The sequence below is a fragment of the Homalodisca vitripennis genome, chromosome 4 (assembly GCF_021130785.1).
Source record: "Homalodisca vitripennis isolate AUS2020 chromosome 4, UT_GWSS_2.1, whole genome shotgun sequence".
NCBI classification, from domain to species: domain Eukaryota; kingdom Metazoa; phylum Arthropoda; class Insecta; order Hemiptera; family Cicadellidae; genus Homalodisca; species Homalodisca vitripennis.
The window spans coordinates 23,953,408-23,968,619 of record NC_060210.1 but is presented as its reverse complement, the minus strand read 5'-3'; the positions used below and the strand labels follow the sequence as shown (position 1 = coordinate 23,968,619).

At 33.9% G+C, this 15,212-nt stretch overlaps 1 protein-coding gene across 2 annotated transcripts in view; it reads right to left on the bottom strand.

The window, feature by feature from the left end:
* Positions 1-15,212, bottom strand: part of LOC124359047 (DNA polymerase theta-like) — an 86,237-nt gene that overhangs the window by 47,574 nt on the left and 23,451 nt on the right. For both annotated transcript variants that reach the window (XM_046811442.1, XM_046811443.1), the window contains exons 10-15: positions 13,022-13,155; positions 8,543-8,839; positions 7,550-7,723; positions 4,536-4,680; positions 3,270-3,513; positions 2,338-2,455 (exon numbers count right to left, since the gene is read on the bottom strand). In XM_046811442.1, the coding sequence (XP_046667398.1) occupies positions 2,338-2,455; positions 3,270-3,513; positions 4,536-4,680; positions 7,550-7,723; positions 8,543-8,839; positions 13,022-13,155 (1,112 nt within the window). The remainder of the gene's footprint in view (positions 1-2,337; positions 2,456-3,269; positions 3,514-4,535; positions 4,681-7,549; positions 7,724-8,542; positions 8,840-13,021; positions 13,156-15,212) is intronic.

Here is a 15,212-nt window from a genome sequence, read left to right as displayed (position 1 = left end):
CCTTGCTGCTCAAAAGGCTCAAATAATTTATCGCTCTCAGCTGACTGACTGACTCAATATATATCTAAATTCATATCACCTACCAAAACAATATTACGATTTCCTAGACCCGTTAATACATCCTCAATATCATCAATTGAATGCGGAGCGCAAGGCAGAGTGGAGACGGTAGACTGCGATCAGTGTAAAGCGCTCAAGGTCACTGACTCTGACGTCTAGCTGCAGAACATCAGCTGATCTAATATCATCTCTCTCACTCACACCGCTACACTGATAACAGTCGCGGACGCACACTATGGTACCTCCCGCCCTGTACTCCTCATTACAATTAGCAAAAGCATTGTAGCCAGAAATTTTATAATAATTTAATTCAGCTTTACTAATCCATGTCTCAGTTTAAAACTATTATATCAGGAAAATAATCGAGCAGATTCTAATTCACTTAAAAATAAATTGAAATTCTGCCTTACGCTTCTAATATTTTGATTTAAAACTACTATACTATTAGTGTTATTAATATTTCACAACAAAAAAAAAAGTGTCGGATTGATAACTAATACTAGCCTAAATATACAATTTTCTAACCTCATTTCCACAAAACTGTAGTTCACAATTTATCCAGGTCCGCCAGCGAAGTTACAACTTTCACAGGTTCGCCTCTCCGCCTTCCTCATTAATATCTTGCCTCCTCTGATCCATAGATACGTGTAATGTTTTTCACTTTTCTTTTCCCGGGCTGCATTCAGAAGTCGGCGCGTCGTCCAGGGCTCAGGCTTTCATTAATATATATAGGCATCGCAGGACTTGCAGTTAGGCCTATATCGTGCGTATTTAAATTACGCTTCACTCGCCTTTTTTGGAGGGACAGCCTCAGCATCCATGCGTCGGGTCATCTTCACTATAATTCCAGGGGGCTTGCCAGATCCTTCCCTGTTTCGCAGTCTATGGCAAGCACTGATCATATTTTCATCTATCGTCAGGTCCAAGGCTCGCCCCACTGTTTTCACCACTCGACGATCTGTTCTCCTCTATCAGCCGGGATACCGTGTATCTCGATAGTATCCCTCCTGGAATACTGTTCGATGTCGTCCATACGGCTCTCGAGCATAGCGACCTTATTCCTGAGGGCAGCGTTTTCCGTGGGAGAGTTTGTTTACAAGTTCTAAGAGTGCTGACATTTCCTCTCCTTGTTTACTAACCAGGCCTTTAGTCTCTTTTAACTCTTCAAAGGCAGTGTTGATCGATTTGCCCAGTCCAGCTTCAACTCCTCTCAGGTCCTTTCTCAATTCGATACTAGATTAAAAACATCCTCATTGGTTAATGGTAGAGGTCATAGATGACTCAAGGGCCATGCTCTTACGTCGTTCCTTGGCGCAAGCTTCACACCTCCATACGGTATTGTTCTCGACGTAATACTGAATGTCGTCAGGTGTAAGATCGACACATTTTCCATGAAATGACAATTTACATTCAGCACAATCCACCTTAGGAGCATTTTTTCCCAGTTTTAGGGATTGGTCTCACACAGCGCGACCACAATCAGTCATTTTTCCTGGTGTTGCGCAATCACAAACTTTCACGGGAAAACACCAAATCCAATAATATCACTAATATGTTCAGCTTGAACTATGAAGCAGCTAACAATAAACAACCAAGTGTAGCACAGATGACAGTTGATGAGCAACGTTTGAGGTTATGTTACGGAGCGCTGCGACACACGTCCGTTCCGCTGCCGAGTCATGACATGTATGAATTAATAATGAAATGATAAATCGCCAATCTTCTGAGTTGATCAATTATTTTGAACATCTTAAATTCACACAGTAAACAGCATTAAATAATAATTTCACTGCAAATGGCATCATTTTGAATGTAAGGCATGCTGAGAGTCACCACACCTGCACATTGCACTGTTCGTTCTCCGCCTATTACCATGAAAAAAACCTTACTTTCCGGATAACCCTTGTATTTGTAATTTAATATGACCATCTTCCCAAGAAAGGGCAATTTAAAATTTATAATAAATGCTTATAATACATAGTCAAAATTTAGTTTGAAAAAGAAAAGTTGGACCACAATTCATTTTTATTCCCTTACCAGTCAGCACCAAACGCTATCCCAGAGGCTCTCACACCTTGAGATTAGTGTAAATGTAATACCTCACAAGGTACTGGTGAGCCTCTTGTATCAGTATGTTGGCTGCTTCAGTCTCAGAGGCACCACATCGCCCCACCAACCAGATGCAACACTTGTCATTGGCCTCTCACTCCTCGTTCTCACACTCCTCGTTCTCACTGTTACTGGGGAGAGAGGGTTTTCAAAACTGTAATGTATTACCTCAAGGTACTGGCGAGCCTCTTGTATCAGTATGTTGGCTGCTTCAGTCTCAGAGGCACCACATCGCCCCACCAACCAGATGCGACACTTGTCACTGGCCTCACACTCCTCATTCTCACTGAAATTTAAAGCTTCATACTTTAATACTTAAAAAGTGCCAAATGATAACACACGCTATGTATTTTTTGTACATCAGACAATGTATTTAATCCACCCAGTATGACCAGACAGTTCTGGATATTGTAAATTGAGACATCATCAAATGGTTATATAGTAGAAGTTTAATTAACACCTAACTCAACGTTCACAGTTAATCAATCCTTCCCACCCGAGCTACGTTATGTGTATAAAATTAGGTTGTTCCGCCGTGTTTAAAGATTGTGTCTAAAACATCGTAGAACACTTAGTTGTGCACCTGATGAAAAGATGAGAAAATCTCTTCATCTGGATTACACTGGATGGCTGCTGAGTAAACCAGATAAACCCCTTGTGTAGTACAGTATACCTGTAGATGTCTCTGATGTCAGACAGATGCAGTGAGTTCATTCTGAATATCTTCATAACTGAATTTATTTGAATCTCTTCAGAGAGACATGGACTCCAGATTACAGGAGTCAATTCATGGAGAGTGTTAGATTTCAGATGCTCCACTGAGTGGAAGATGAACTGGAGCTAAACTCATTATTCACATTGAATCAACCCTTCCTACCATAGCTATGTTATGTTTAACAAAAGCGTGTTTTCAACTAACCTTCATTCTTAAAACAGAATCAGGTAACATATTGCTACATATTTACTTCTTCTCTAAGTTTCAACAAAACATTTTTAACACGAATAATTTAACTTATCTTACTTAAACATTCCGATTAGGTATTTTATTACAGTTTACAATGATAATACAATAATTTATGAGTACAAGCAGAATTCAATACCTCTGAAAAGGAGTGGCTCTTCTAAGATATTTCTCAACCTTGTTGACACTTGCCGTAGCCAAGTCAGCCAAACCTTGTATTCCACCATTGTAGAGAGCCCTGGCCTGAACTGCTGTCAGACAGTCTAGCCGTAGCAAGTCTAGCAGCTCACGCTGGGCACCAAACTGTAGTCTGGCACAGAACTGACTCACTAGCAGCTCTACGTTACTCCAACCCAGACGTCTGCTGAACTGAGTCACCATGCCTGCACATGAGAATTCTCATACATAATATAGAGCCCTGGATATACAAAAAAATTCGATATTGTGTAAAAATAACAAACTGGTCTTTTGAGAAATGGGGGTGATAGCAAGACTTTGGCTGCCTCTGAACTTGATTTTTTCAAAAGCATAATTTTTAAAATTCCAATTATAACTAGAAAAGTATAAGAAGTTGCATGTGGAGAATTACTGTGATTCCTAGAAAATGTCTCCAAGAAGTTTTCTATGGTTTAGGAAATGCTCTATCCATAAAATGAATAACTAAAAGTTGGTTGACGTTTAACATAATTTTATTTTGATAGTTGAAATTTATTCTGCAATAAAAAAACAGTAATTAGTTTTATCTTACTTACACTTGATCACTTCTGTTAAAAGGGAACAATTCCTTGCAGTTGTCAATTTGACATGAAGTACATGAAGCTAATTATTATTACCTTAAACTGAAATGAATTAATCTAAAATTCGTAATCAGTGAAAAATTAAATTCTACCTTCTTCTTAGATCACTTAAACCTCTTGTGATTTTCAACTGCATGTTTTATATCAACAGATGTTAAAATTCCACCGTAACCATGTAATGTCCAATAAGCTACTACTTTTCTAAATAAAATAGTGATCTATCCAAAGTAGCAGAATTTATTGCAAGTACAGAAAATATACAACTTTTAATGTGAGATCCTAACACTTGCCAAAATATAACGGAAGGGTAAAAAAGATTTACAAATAAACATAGACGCAGACTGTTGCAATGACTGCAGCATACCATTTGTACATTCAAATTTTATTGCAGCTTGAGGTAATGGCACTTCATTAACAAGATCTGGCAACGCTAGGGCAGTGTAGAATCTGTTACCAAACACTTACCTGCAAACGTAGACGTATACTATTGCAATGACTGCAGCATACCCTTTGTACAGTCAAATTTTATTGCAACTTGAGGTAATGGCACTTCATTAACAAGATCTTGCAATGCTATTGCAGAGTAGGATCTGTTACCAAACACTTACCTGCAAATGTAGACGCAGACTGTTGCAATGACTGCAGCATACCCTTTGTACAGTCAAATTTTATTGCAACTTGAGGTAATGGCACTTCATTAACAAGATCTTGCAATGCTAGGGCAGTGTAGAATCTACGGTGAATTGCCAACTTCTGAAATCCACAACAAGACTTTTAATCATAAAAAACTAAGAACGAACGGTAAAATACAAACCTGGTTTATTTGTTATCAAATATTTATCCCGACTAGCATAAGATATAGTGAATCTTTGTGTAGAATTGTCATACATTATTTAGACTATCTACTTCCATTAATATTTACATACATTTTTCATTTCTATCCAAAACATTTTCTCAGTAATCCTCCAATTTTTAATACATTTACGAATTACCAAGAACAAATACAGTATGAGTGTATATTATGTTGTTTGTATCAACAAATTTCTTTATTTTTCATAGTTTTAATTATTATAATTGAGGCTTATAATTGAGGCTTCTAGAAGCTTTTAGCAATAATTTTAGAAACCTATTTTAATATACATAAGTTACAAAACTTTATGAATTATAATTTAAAATATAGAGACTAAAAGCAAACCAACAAAAAATATTGAGGGATTACTAGATTTACTAGGTTCTTCTTGGATTTAACTTATTTCAATATATTTACAAACAAAAAACAAAATACCACATCAGTGTCTGCTTTATGAATGAGTATTTCCTCATAGCAACAGATTTATTAGCCCTTATAGCAGCATTTGTTGTTCTATTGTTCATATCTTTTCATCTCAATCAATAGTTTATTGTCTCATTTTTCCAGATTTCCTTACTTGAATGGGGCCAAATGCTCAAAAACTAAGAATTGAAAGTAATACCTAGTGCAATTGATAGGGTATCAAATAACTGTAAAAGATTGTTACTTTTACTACATCAGATTTATAATTACAATAATCGGTAACTATAATTATTAATTATAATTAAACTATCATGTTTTAATATTATTTTAATTCTTACAATATTAAAATTCAGAAAAAACTTTTCTTTCTGATTATACTGTAAAAAGATATAATAAAATTAATGTTGGCATGTACATTTACAGAATAAACTTTTTTATGTTCCAATACTGTATCTTTAGATGCCTTGCATAATACAAAAAGACCTTAAACATTTTTTTACATGACTGCAATTTAAATTGTATTCAAAATTAAACCATAACAATAGTATTTTGGTTATTTCTTTAATTTTATAATTAATGATCACAACTGTGAACGGAGTAGTAATTACATTACTTATTACTGTGTTCATGTTCATAAAATTTGATTTTATACGTTTAGTAAAAGTTAATAGTTACCCTGATTAACAACTCTATTTTGTTTATTTGTTTACTAGTTGTCACATATGTTCAAGTTGAAATTTATCTGGATAAGGACAGATTTTATTTTGTTTTTTTACCAGAGATAGTAATTTGTGGTAAGACTTTAATGTACCATCAAAATAGAAGTGGGTAAAAACTATTCCTTGTAGGCTACCATGTTTAGTTATTATTGAGGTTTCTATTGTAGTATATGTTTATTGTCTAATGTATAAATATACTGATGTATATTGTATATAATTATAATTATACCTTAATTATAATTCAAATCATCCTCAACATGTAAAAATTGGATTTAGTACAAAGTTTGTTCCAGAAGATTAATAATTTGGTAACTGATAACAAAGATAAAATTTTAAAGGAAAATTAAACTACAGAACTTTTGATTAAAAACAACTACCCTCCGTCAATTATTGAACGAGCTAAGGCTAAAAACAAAAGTTGTAACCAAATTACCAAAAAAGACAATCTTAATTATCTCACTACCGTAACTATTCCTTATGTAAAAGGAACATCAGAAAAATTCGTAAGATAAATTATAAATTTAACATCCCCACTGTTTTTAAGTCACAAAATAATATAAGAAGCTACTTAACAAAATTAAAACCAAAAAACAAACAACAGGAAACCAAGAATATGATATATAAAATTGACTGTGGATGTAACAAGACGTATATCGGCCAAACATCAAGACCTGTGGAAATTAGGCTAAAAGAACATATTTATAATTACAAAAAAAAAAACATTAAAAAATCGAAATTAGTTGAACATGCAGTAAAGGACAATCATCATATAAATTTTGAATCATCTAGTGTAGTTTTTAAAGAATCTTCCTGGACTAAAAGAAATAAAATTAAAAGTGCATGTATGACAGTTTTAAAAGATAATTGTATTTCCCAACCTTCCGTAAATTTCAGTGATATTTTTATACCATATATAAAACCTATATATAATATTAGTAAAAGAAAAATCCATTCCAAAATTATGAATTGCAAACCATATTTTTCTACATAATTCTTTTATAAATTATTAGTTTTTGGCCTTTACAATTAGTTTTAAATTTTATTCTATTTTATCATATGTTTTGTCTTCTATTTTACACATATGCTTTTTCTGTAAACAATATCTAACTGATGATGCCTTAAACCGGCGAAAGCGCTTTTTAAATTAATCAAATGTGGAAGTATGAAAAATGTCTTTTCCATTAAAGTATATGTTATAGTTTTTTTATAGTTATATAACATATCACCAAGACAAAATTTGCGTTTTATTTTAACTTGTTAAATTTATTGAATACTACAAGTGTGAGAAACAAACAAAGCCTTTAGTCAAGTCAACAAATGTCAAAAAGACACAAATTTGTTGGTGTCAACGTTTGAATAAAGAGAATAGTGTTATTGAATCCATCAACAACCAACTCCAAAAAATTAGTGGAAGATCAATTTTTAAAATTTTTACACACAGAATTGAAACAAATTACAATAAAAAACCTGTGGTTTATTTAAAGACAGAAATTTAGTAGGAACATCATGTTGAACATGTATTATCAGTATTTCTTGTTGGTCTGCTGTTCACTGTAAATTCTGCTAATTAGAGTCTCTAACAATCCTGTCAGTGAGAAAGTAGAACCAGTGCTGTGATATAGTAGAGTACCTGAGCTGATGTCTGAGGGTTGACTGTCCCCCTGACTGCCCTGACTAGGAACCTCTCCTCCACCCCCACAAGCTCTCCCACCCTCTTCATACTGATGGGCAGATCCTCCCACAAAGACAACACCCTCAGCCAGTCCAGCTGCCCCCACTGCTCACTTACTGAGTACGGTGTCACCTGAAAATCACAAACATAATAATACAGCTTCTAACTTCATTCCATCAATCACTGCTCAGAAATATACTTGAAATAAATTAAAACAATTTGTGTGTTCTTAGGATTTACACATGTTTTAGTGTCTAGGGTTTATATTAAAAGTATCTAGTATTGTTGTATATCAAGCATAATTTATATGTGTGTAAATATAAAAACAAAATACAATAGCGTAGAATTTGTGAAAAACACAATATCACTGCTAGTTTAGAGAAAAATATTAAGAGCGATTGTAGTGAAACGACCTTGAGTTCTCCACATGAATAACATTGAGCATGATACACCTTTAAGCTTTTATTTTTTTTATTGTAGCATTATGGGAGATGTCTCATTTTAAGGATCTTGTTAATACGCATCCAAACACTTTTTTGATTTTTCTTGTAAAGTTTGTACTTTTGTAGTAAATGATGAACTACAAACATGTTCAAGATTTTGTATAAATAACCAATAAATATATTGAAAAATCTAAAATAGGGTTTGGATGCATATTAATTATATATCTTTAATATAAGACATCTCCTATAATTCTATGACAATTATAAGGCTGTAAAAATTGTTTTTATTAGCATAAAAACAAGATAGCCCACACTAAACCTGGCTCTTAAGTTTGTAATATAGTTTAATGTAATCATCACTTTACATAGACATTTTAAATTTTTAGTAGATCCAGTCTAAAATTTGTAGAGGTAAATCTCGTTTTTAGTAATAACTTCAAAAGCTGATAAAGTTAATTTGTTGTAAATTTAGAAACTTGGAACGTAAGTTTTCAGTGTGTGCACTAACCTGGTAAATAACATGGAGTTCACTCTCGAGCACAAAGCACTGTCGAGCACGATGCAGCTCCTTGAGCAGCTTGAGTCCCTGGTCCGGTGGAAGTGATGCGCTCAGACATGCCTCAGCCAGTGGTGTTGCTCCCAAAGCGTGTCCTGTCACACGCACAAACTCGTTGACCTGCAGATACTCCACGCAGGCTGCCAGAGGATCACCGAGCTCCTCTCTGCCGGCCGAGCTAGCCAGGAATGTGCAGCCGGTGTACACCTCCACATCTTCTGTCGTGCTCACCACACCGCTAGCAATCACCTGCCATTCATCACTTTCACTCATGTCATAGGTTCATAGAATATACTCAACCCTCATACAGGGTGTAAATTAAGTCCTGATACACCTGGATATATTCCAAACGGATTGACATATCGAAGTACAACCTTCACCATACTTATTAAGTTACTTTTTTGGATTTTATGAATGATAAAAAAAATGTTCCCCCCCTTTTAAAAGGGAGGTACAGGGAGGGTTAACTTTAAATTTTCAAATCGCAACCCCTATCTTGTGACATGTCACTTTAATAAAAACACAATGACATAAATAAAACATATCTACGACTTTCCTAGCAAAAGTATTAGGCAAATAACCTCTTACATCTCAGGGTGTAAATTAAATCCTAATACACCTGGATATATTCCAAACAGATTGAGATATCAATGTAGAAAATACAATATACTTATTAAAATACTTTTTTTGGATTTTCCAATGATAAAAAATCCTCTCTCCATTTTAAAGGGGGATACTGGGGATAACTCTAAATTTTCAAATTGCAACCCCTATCTTGTGCCATGTCATTGTATAGGTCTATTCAAGCAAAATACTGTGAAATGAACAAAACATCACTAAGATTATACTAAAAAAAGTTATGGGCAAATAACCCCTTACATTGTAATGCCACCTACAAAAATATACCAAAAGCAAACCATGCAAAAACCAAAACTATGCTTACCAGAAACATTAGTAATGCGCAAAGGGATAATCTGAGCACCCTAAAGTCTTACTAAAGATTATCACACATACATTGTGTTATTGTACAGACATTGGCATTATCCCTACAGATTGTAATTTTTGCGTTATTTGCCCATAAATTTGACTTAGTGTCATTGTGTTTCTATTGAATAGACCTTTAAAATGACATGTTACTTCATAGGGGTTGGTTGCAATCTGAAAATTTGATAGGGGAGGGAAAGTTGTTTATCATTCATAAAATCCAAAAGAGTATTTTAATAAGTATGGTGAAGGTTCTACATCGATACCTCAATCCGTTTGGAATATATCCTGGCGTATCAGGACTTAATGTATACCCTGTATAGTTGACACAGCTCAACTTTAACCCCTTATCGCCTTTTGGCAAACTAATTCATTGGTGACATCAGCTCATTCCTAACATTGAACAGTAGTACATTTCATTTCAAGTCTCAAAAGTAACGTATTGTGGGGCAACATTGCATTTATGTATACCCTGTATAGTTGACACAGCTCAACTTTAACCCCTTATCGCCTTTTGGCAAACTAATTCATTGGTGACATCAGCTCATTCCTAACATTGAACAGTAGTACATTTCATTTCAAGTCTCAAAAGTAACGTATTGTGGGGCAACATTGCATTTATGTATACCCTGTATAGTTGACACAGCTCAACTTTAACCCCTTATCGCCTTTTGGCAAACTAATTCATTGGTGACATCAGCTCATTCCTAACATTGAACAGTAGTACATTTCATTTCAAGTCTCAAAAGTAACGTATTGTGGGGCAACATTGCATTTATGTATACCCTGTATAGATGACACAGCTCAACTTTAACCCCTTATCGCCTTTTGGCAAACTAATTCATTGGTGACATCAGCTCATTCCTAACATTGAACAGTAGTACATTTCATTTCAAGTCTCAAAAGTAACGTATTGTGGGGCAACATTGCATTTATGTATACCCTGTATAGATGACACAGCTCAACTTTAACCCCTTATCGCCTTTTGGCAAACTAATTCATTGGTGACATCAGCTCATTCCTAACATTGAACAGTAGTACATTTCATTTCAAGTCTCAAAAGTAACGTATTGTGGGGCAACATTGCATTTATGTATACCCTGTATAGATGACACAGCTCAACTTTAACCCCTTATCGCCTTTTGGCAAACTAATTCATTGGTGACATCAGCTCATTCCTAACATTGAACAGTAGTACATTTCATTTCAAGTCTCAAAAGTAACGTATTGTGGGGCAACATTGCATTTATGTATACCCTGTATAGATGACACAGCTCAACTTTAACCCCTTATCGCCTTTTGGCAAACTAATTCATTGGTGACATCAGCTCATTCCTAACATTGAACAGTAGTACATTTCATTTCAAGTCTCAAAAGTAACGTATTGTGGGGTAACATTGCATTTATGTATACCCTGTATAGTTGACACAGCTCAACTTTAACCCCTTATCGCCTTTTGGCAAACTAATTCATTGGTGACATCAGCTCATTCCTAACATTGAACAGTAGTACATTTCATTTCAAGTCTCAAAAGTAACGTATTGTGGGGCAACATTGCATTTATGTATACCCTGTATAGTTGACACAGCTCAACTTTAACCCCTTATCGCCTTTTGGCAAACTAATTCATTGGTGACATCAGCTCATTCCTAACATTGAACAGTAGTACATTTCATTTCAAGTCTCAAAAGTAACGTATTGTGGGGCAACATTGCATTTATGTATACCCTGTATAGATGACACAGCTCAACTTTAACCCCTTATCGCCTTTTGGCAAACTAATTCATTGGTGACATCAGCTCATTCCTAACATTGAACAGTAGTACATTTCATTTCAAGTCTCAAAAGTAACGTATTGTGGGGCAACATTGCATTTATGTATACCCTGTATAGATGACACAGCTCAACTTTAACCCCTTATCGCCTTTTGGCAAACTAATTCATTGGTGACATCAGCTCATTCCTAACATTGAACAGTAGTACATTTCATTTCAAGTCTCAAAAGTAACGTATTGTGGGGCAACATTGCATTTATGTATACCCTGTATAGATGACACAGCTCAACTTTAACCCCTTATCGCCTTTTGGCAAACTAATTCATTGGTGACATCAGCTCATTCCTAACATTGAACAGTAGTACATTTCATTTCAAGTCTCAAAAGTAACGTATTGTGGGGCAACATTGCATTTATGTATACCCTGTATAGATGACACAGCTCAACTTTAACCCCTTATCGCCTTTTGGCAAACTAATTCATTGGTGACATCAGCTCATTCCTAACATTGAACAGTAGTACATTTCATTTCAAGTCTCAAAAGTAACGTATTGTGGGGCAACATTGCATTTATGTATACCCTGTATAGTTGACACAGCTCAACTTTAACCCCTTATCGCCTTTTGGCAAACTAATTCATTGGTGACATCAGCTCATTCCTAACATTGAACAGTAGTACATTTCATTTCAAGTCTCAAAAGTAACGTATTGTGGGGCAACATTGCATTTATGTATACCCTGTATAGTTGACACAGCTCAACTTTAACCCCTTATCGCCTTTTGGCAAACTAATTCATTGGTGACATCAGCTCATTCCTAACATTGAACAGTAGTACATTTCATTTCAAGTCTCAAAAGTAACGTATTGTGGGGCAACATTGCATTTATGTATACCCTGTATAGTTGACACAGCTCAACTTTAACCCCTTATCGCCTTTTGGCAAACTAATTCATTGGTGACATCAGCTCATTCCTAACATTGAACAGTAGTACATTTCATTTCAAGTCTCAAAAGTAACGTATTGTGGGGTAACATTGCATTTAGGACCGAAGCGAAGTCAAGCATGGAAGATGCTATTGAGCCCGCTAAGAAAATTTTGCTATTTTCGACAATAGAACAATACTCTTCTTCACAATGCAAACAAGCACAAGAAACCTTTTAAAATATTATCTGACATTTGATAGTCTAGTAATTATTCTTCTGTAAGGAAACAAAACACTATTTTATAATTAATTTTGGTTTTAAAATCAGCTATTTGAGCACAGGCGTGTCAAGACAAATAACGGAATCACACTTTGCTATTCCAAATGTTTACACAGGGAAAGATATTTGTACATAGTAATGTTTGGGATAGGGAAAATCAGCTGGCTTAGCTACGAGGAAACAATGACTTTTGCAGATCTCGGTTGTTTTGGAAAGTAGCCCATTACAATATAGTGTGATGAAAAGAAATTTATTCATGATATATGCCTTATGTGATTAAATAAATCATCTGCTTAAATAAGGTTTTTATTTACATGTAAAAAGATAGTGAATATGCTTTAATACTACAAAAAATACTCAAAAGAGCATAATGTATAAACACTGATTTTATGTTTGCCCCTACATGAACATCATGAACTCATTGATCATCAATTTTTGCTTGTATGTGAGTTAAATGTCAGGCCCTACCTCAAGCACTGCCCTCTTGAGGCTAGAGGATAGGTCTCCGACAACTAAACTGCTCTCCACCGGCGGCAGCTGGGCTCTGACCAACTGCTCTCCCAGTCCACGCTCACTGCCGTTACAGATCAGGAAACTCTCACCTGTAGCAGACATTATTATCTGACAGTACATTACAAGCAATCAAGTAATGATAGCATGGCCCATCCAACGCTCAGATTGTACTGCTAAAGAATGTAAACAAAACAACCATAAATACATATTTCCTCTTTCACACCACTACTAATTCACCAATCAAACAGTCTATCTCAGTGCCTTTGAATGAGGTAAAAATATAAAAATTTATTATCACTTGCTTAATGAGTATGTACCTACATGACTGTACACAGAAAATCCTTAACAAATAATATAAACAAAGTACATATTTTCTTCTTATATAATCATCATACTCATCTTGCTTATTACTAGGAGTATCTTTGTTAAACTCTAAAATATGTACATCACACAAATCTCTGTTATGATTCATGTATTAATGGAAAAGACATTTTTTCTACTTCCACATAAAATTTATTTAAAAAGCGCTTTCGCCGGTTAAGGCATCATCAGTTTGAATTGTTTACAGAAAAGAACAAATGTGTAATATAGAATTAACATATGATAAAATAGAATCAAATTTAAAACTAACTGTAAAGACCAAAAACTAATAAATTATAAAAGAATTATGTAGAAAAATATGGTTTGCAATTCATAATTTTGGAATGGATTTCTTTTTTCACTAATGGTATAAAAATATCACTGAAATTTACGGAAGGTTGGGAAATACAATTATCTTTTAAAATTGTCATACATGCACTTTCAATTTTATTTCTTTTAGTCCAGGAAGATTCTTTAAACACTACACTAGACGATTCAAAATTTATATGATGATTTTCCTTTACTGCATGTTCAACTAATTTAGATTTTTGAATGTTTTCTTTTTTATAATTATAAATACGTTCTTTTACCCTAATTTCCATAGGTCTTGATGTTTGGCCGATATACGTCTTTTTGCAACCACAGTCAGTTTTATATATCACATTCTTTGTTTCTTGTTGTTTGTTTTTCGGTTTTAATTTTGTTAAGTAACTTCTTATATTATTTTGGGACTTAAAAACAGTGGGGATGTTAAATTTATAATTTATCTTACGAATTTTTCTGATGTTCCTTTTACATAAGGAATAGTTACGGTAGTGAGATAATTAAGATTGTCTTTTTTGGTAATTTGCTTGCAACTTTTGTTTTTAGCCTTAGCTCGTTCAATAATTGACGGAGGGTAGTTGTTTTTAATCAAAAGTTTTGTAGTATAATTTTCCTTAAAAATTTTATCTTTGTTATCAGTTACCAAATTATTAATCTTCTGGAACAAACTTTGTACTAGTCCAATTTTTACATGTTGAGGATGATTTGAATTATAATTAAGGTACTGTCCACTGAAACCTGGACTAAAAGAAATAAAATTGAAAGTGAATGTATGACAATTTTAAAAGATAATTGTATTTCCCAACCTTCCGTAAATTTCAGTGATATTTTATAAAATTAGTGAAAAAAGAAATCCATTCCAAAATTATGAATTGCAAACCATATTTTTCTACGTAATTATTTTATAATTTATTAGTTTTTGGTCTTTACAGTTAGTTTTAAATTTGATTCTATTTTATCATATGTTAATTCTATTTTACACATTTGTTCTTTTCTGTAAACAATTCAAACTGATGATGCCTTAACCGGCAAAAGCGCCTTTTAAATAAATTTTATGTGGAAGTAGAAAAAATGTCTGTTACAATGAAATTAAGTAATATAGAAACTTTTAACTTTCTCCAATATTATCATGCAGAAAAAAGTATAGTAATGATTTAAAAAAAATGTTGTTTTTTCAATAGGAGTATCTGTTTTGGGATCACCAAAGTACAAAAATTGTACCAAGAAAATATCCACAAGTACATGTGTATATTCTTTTTAAAGTATTCATCATAATAAAAAAACTAAAAGTTTTGAAAAAAAATTCAGCACAAAGGTGTGATTTTGTCAAATTACTTCTTTTTAGAAGTATTTTAATACTTTGAAACATTTAATATTTTAGAAGGGAAGTATTGGGATAAGTAACAAGGAAGATGGAGTGAGTGATAGAGGCCATGAATCCATATATTTATCTAGGAGTTAA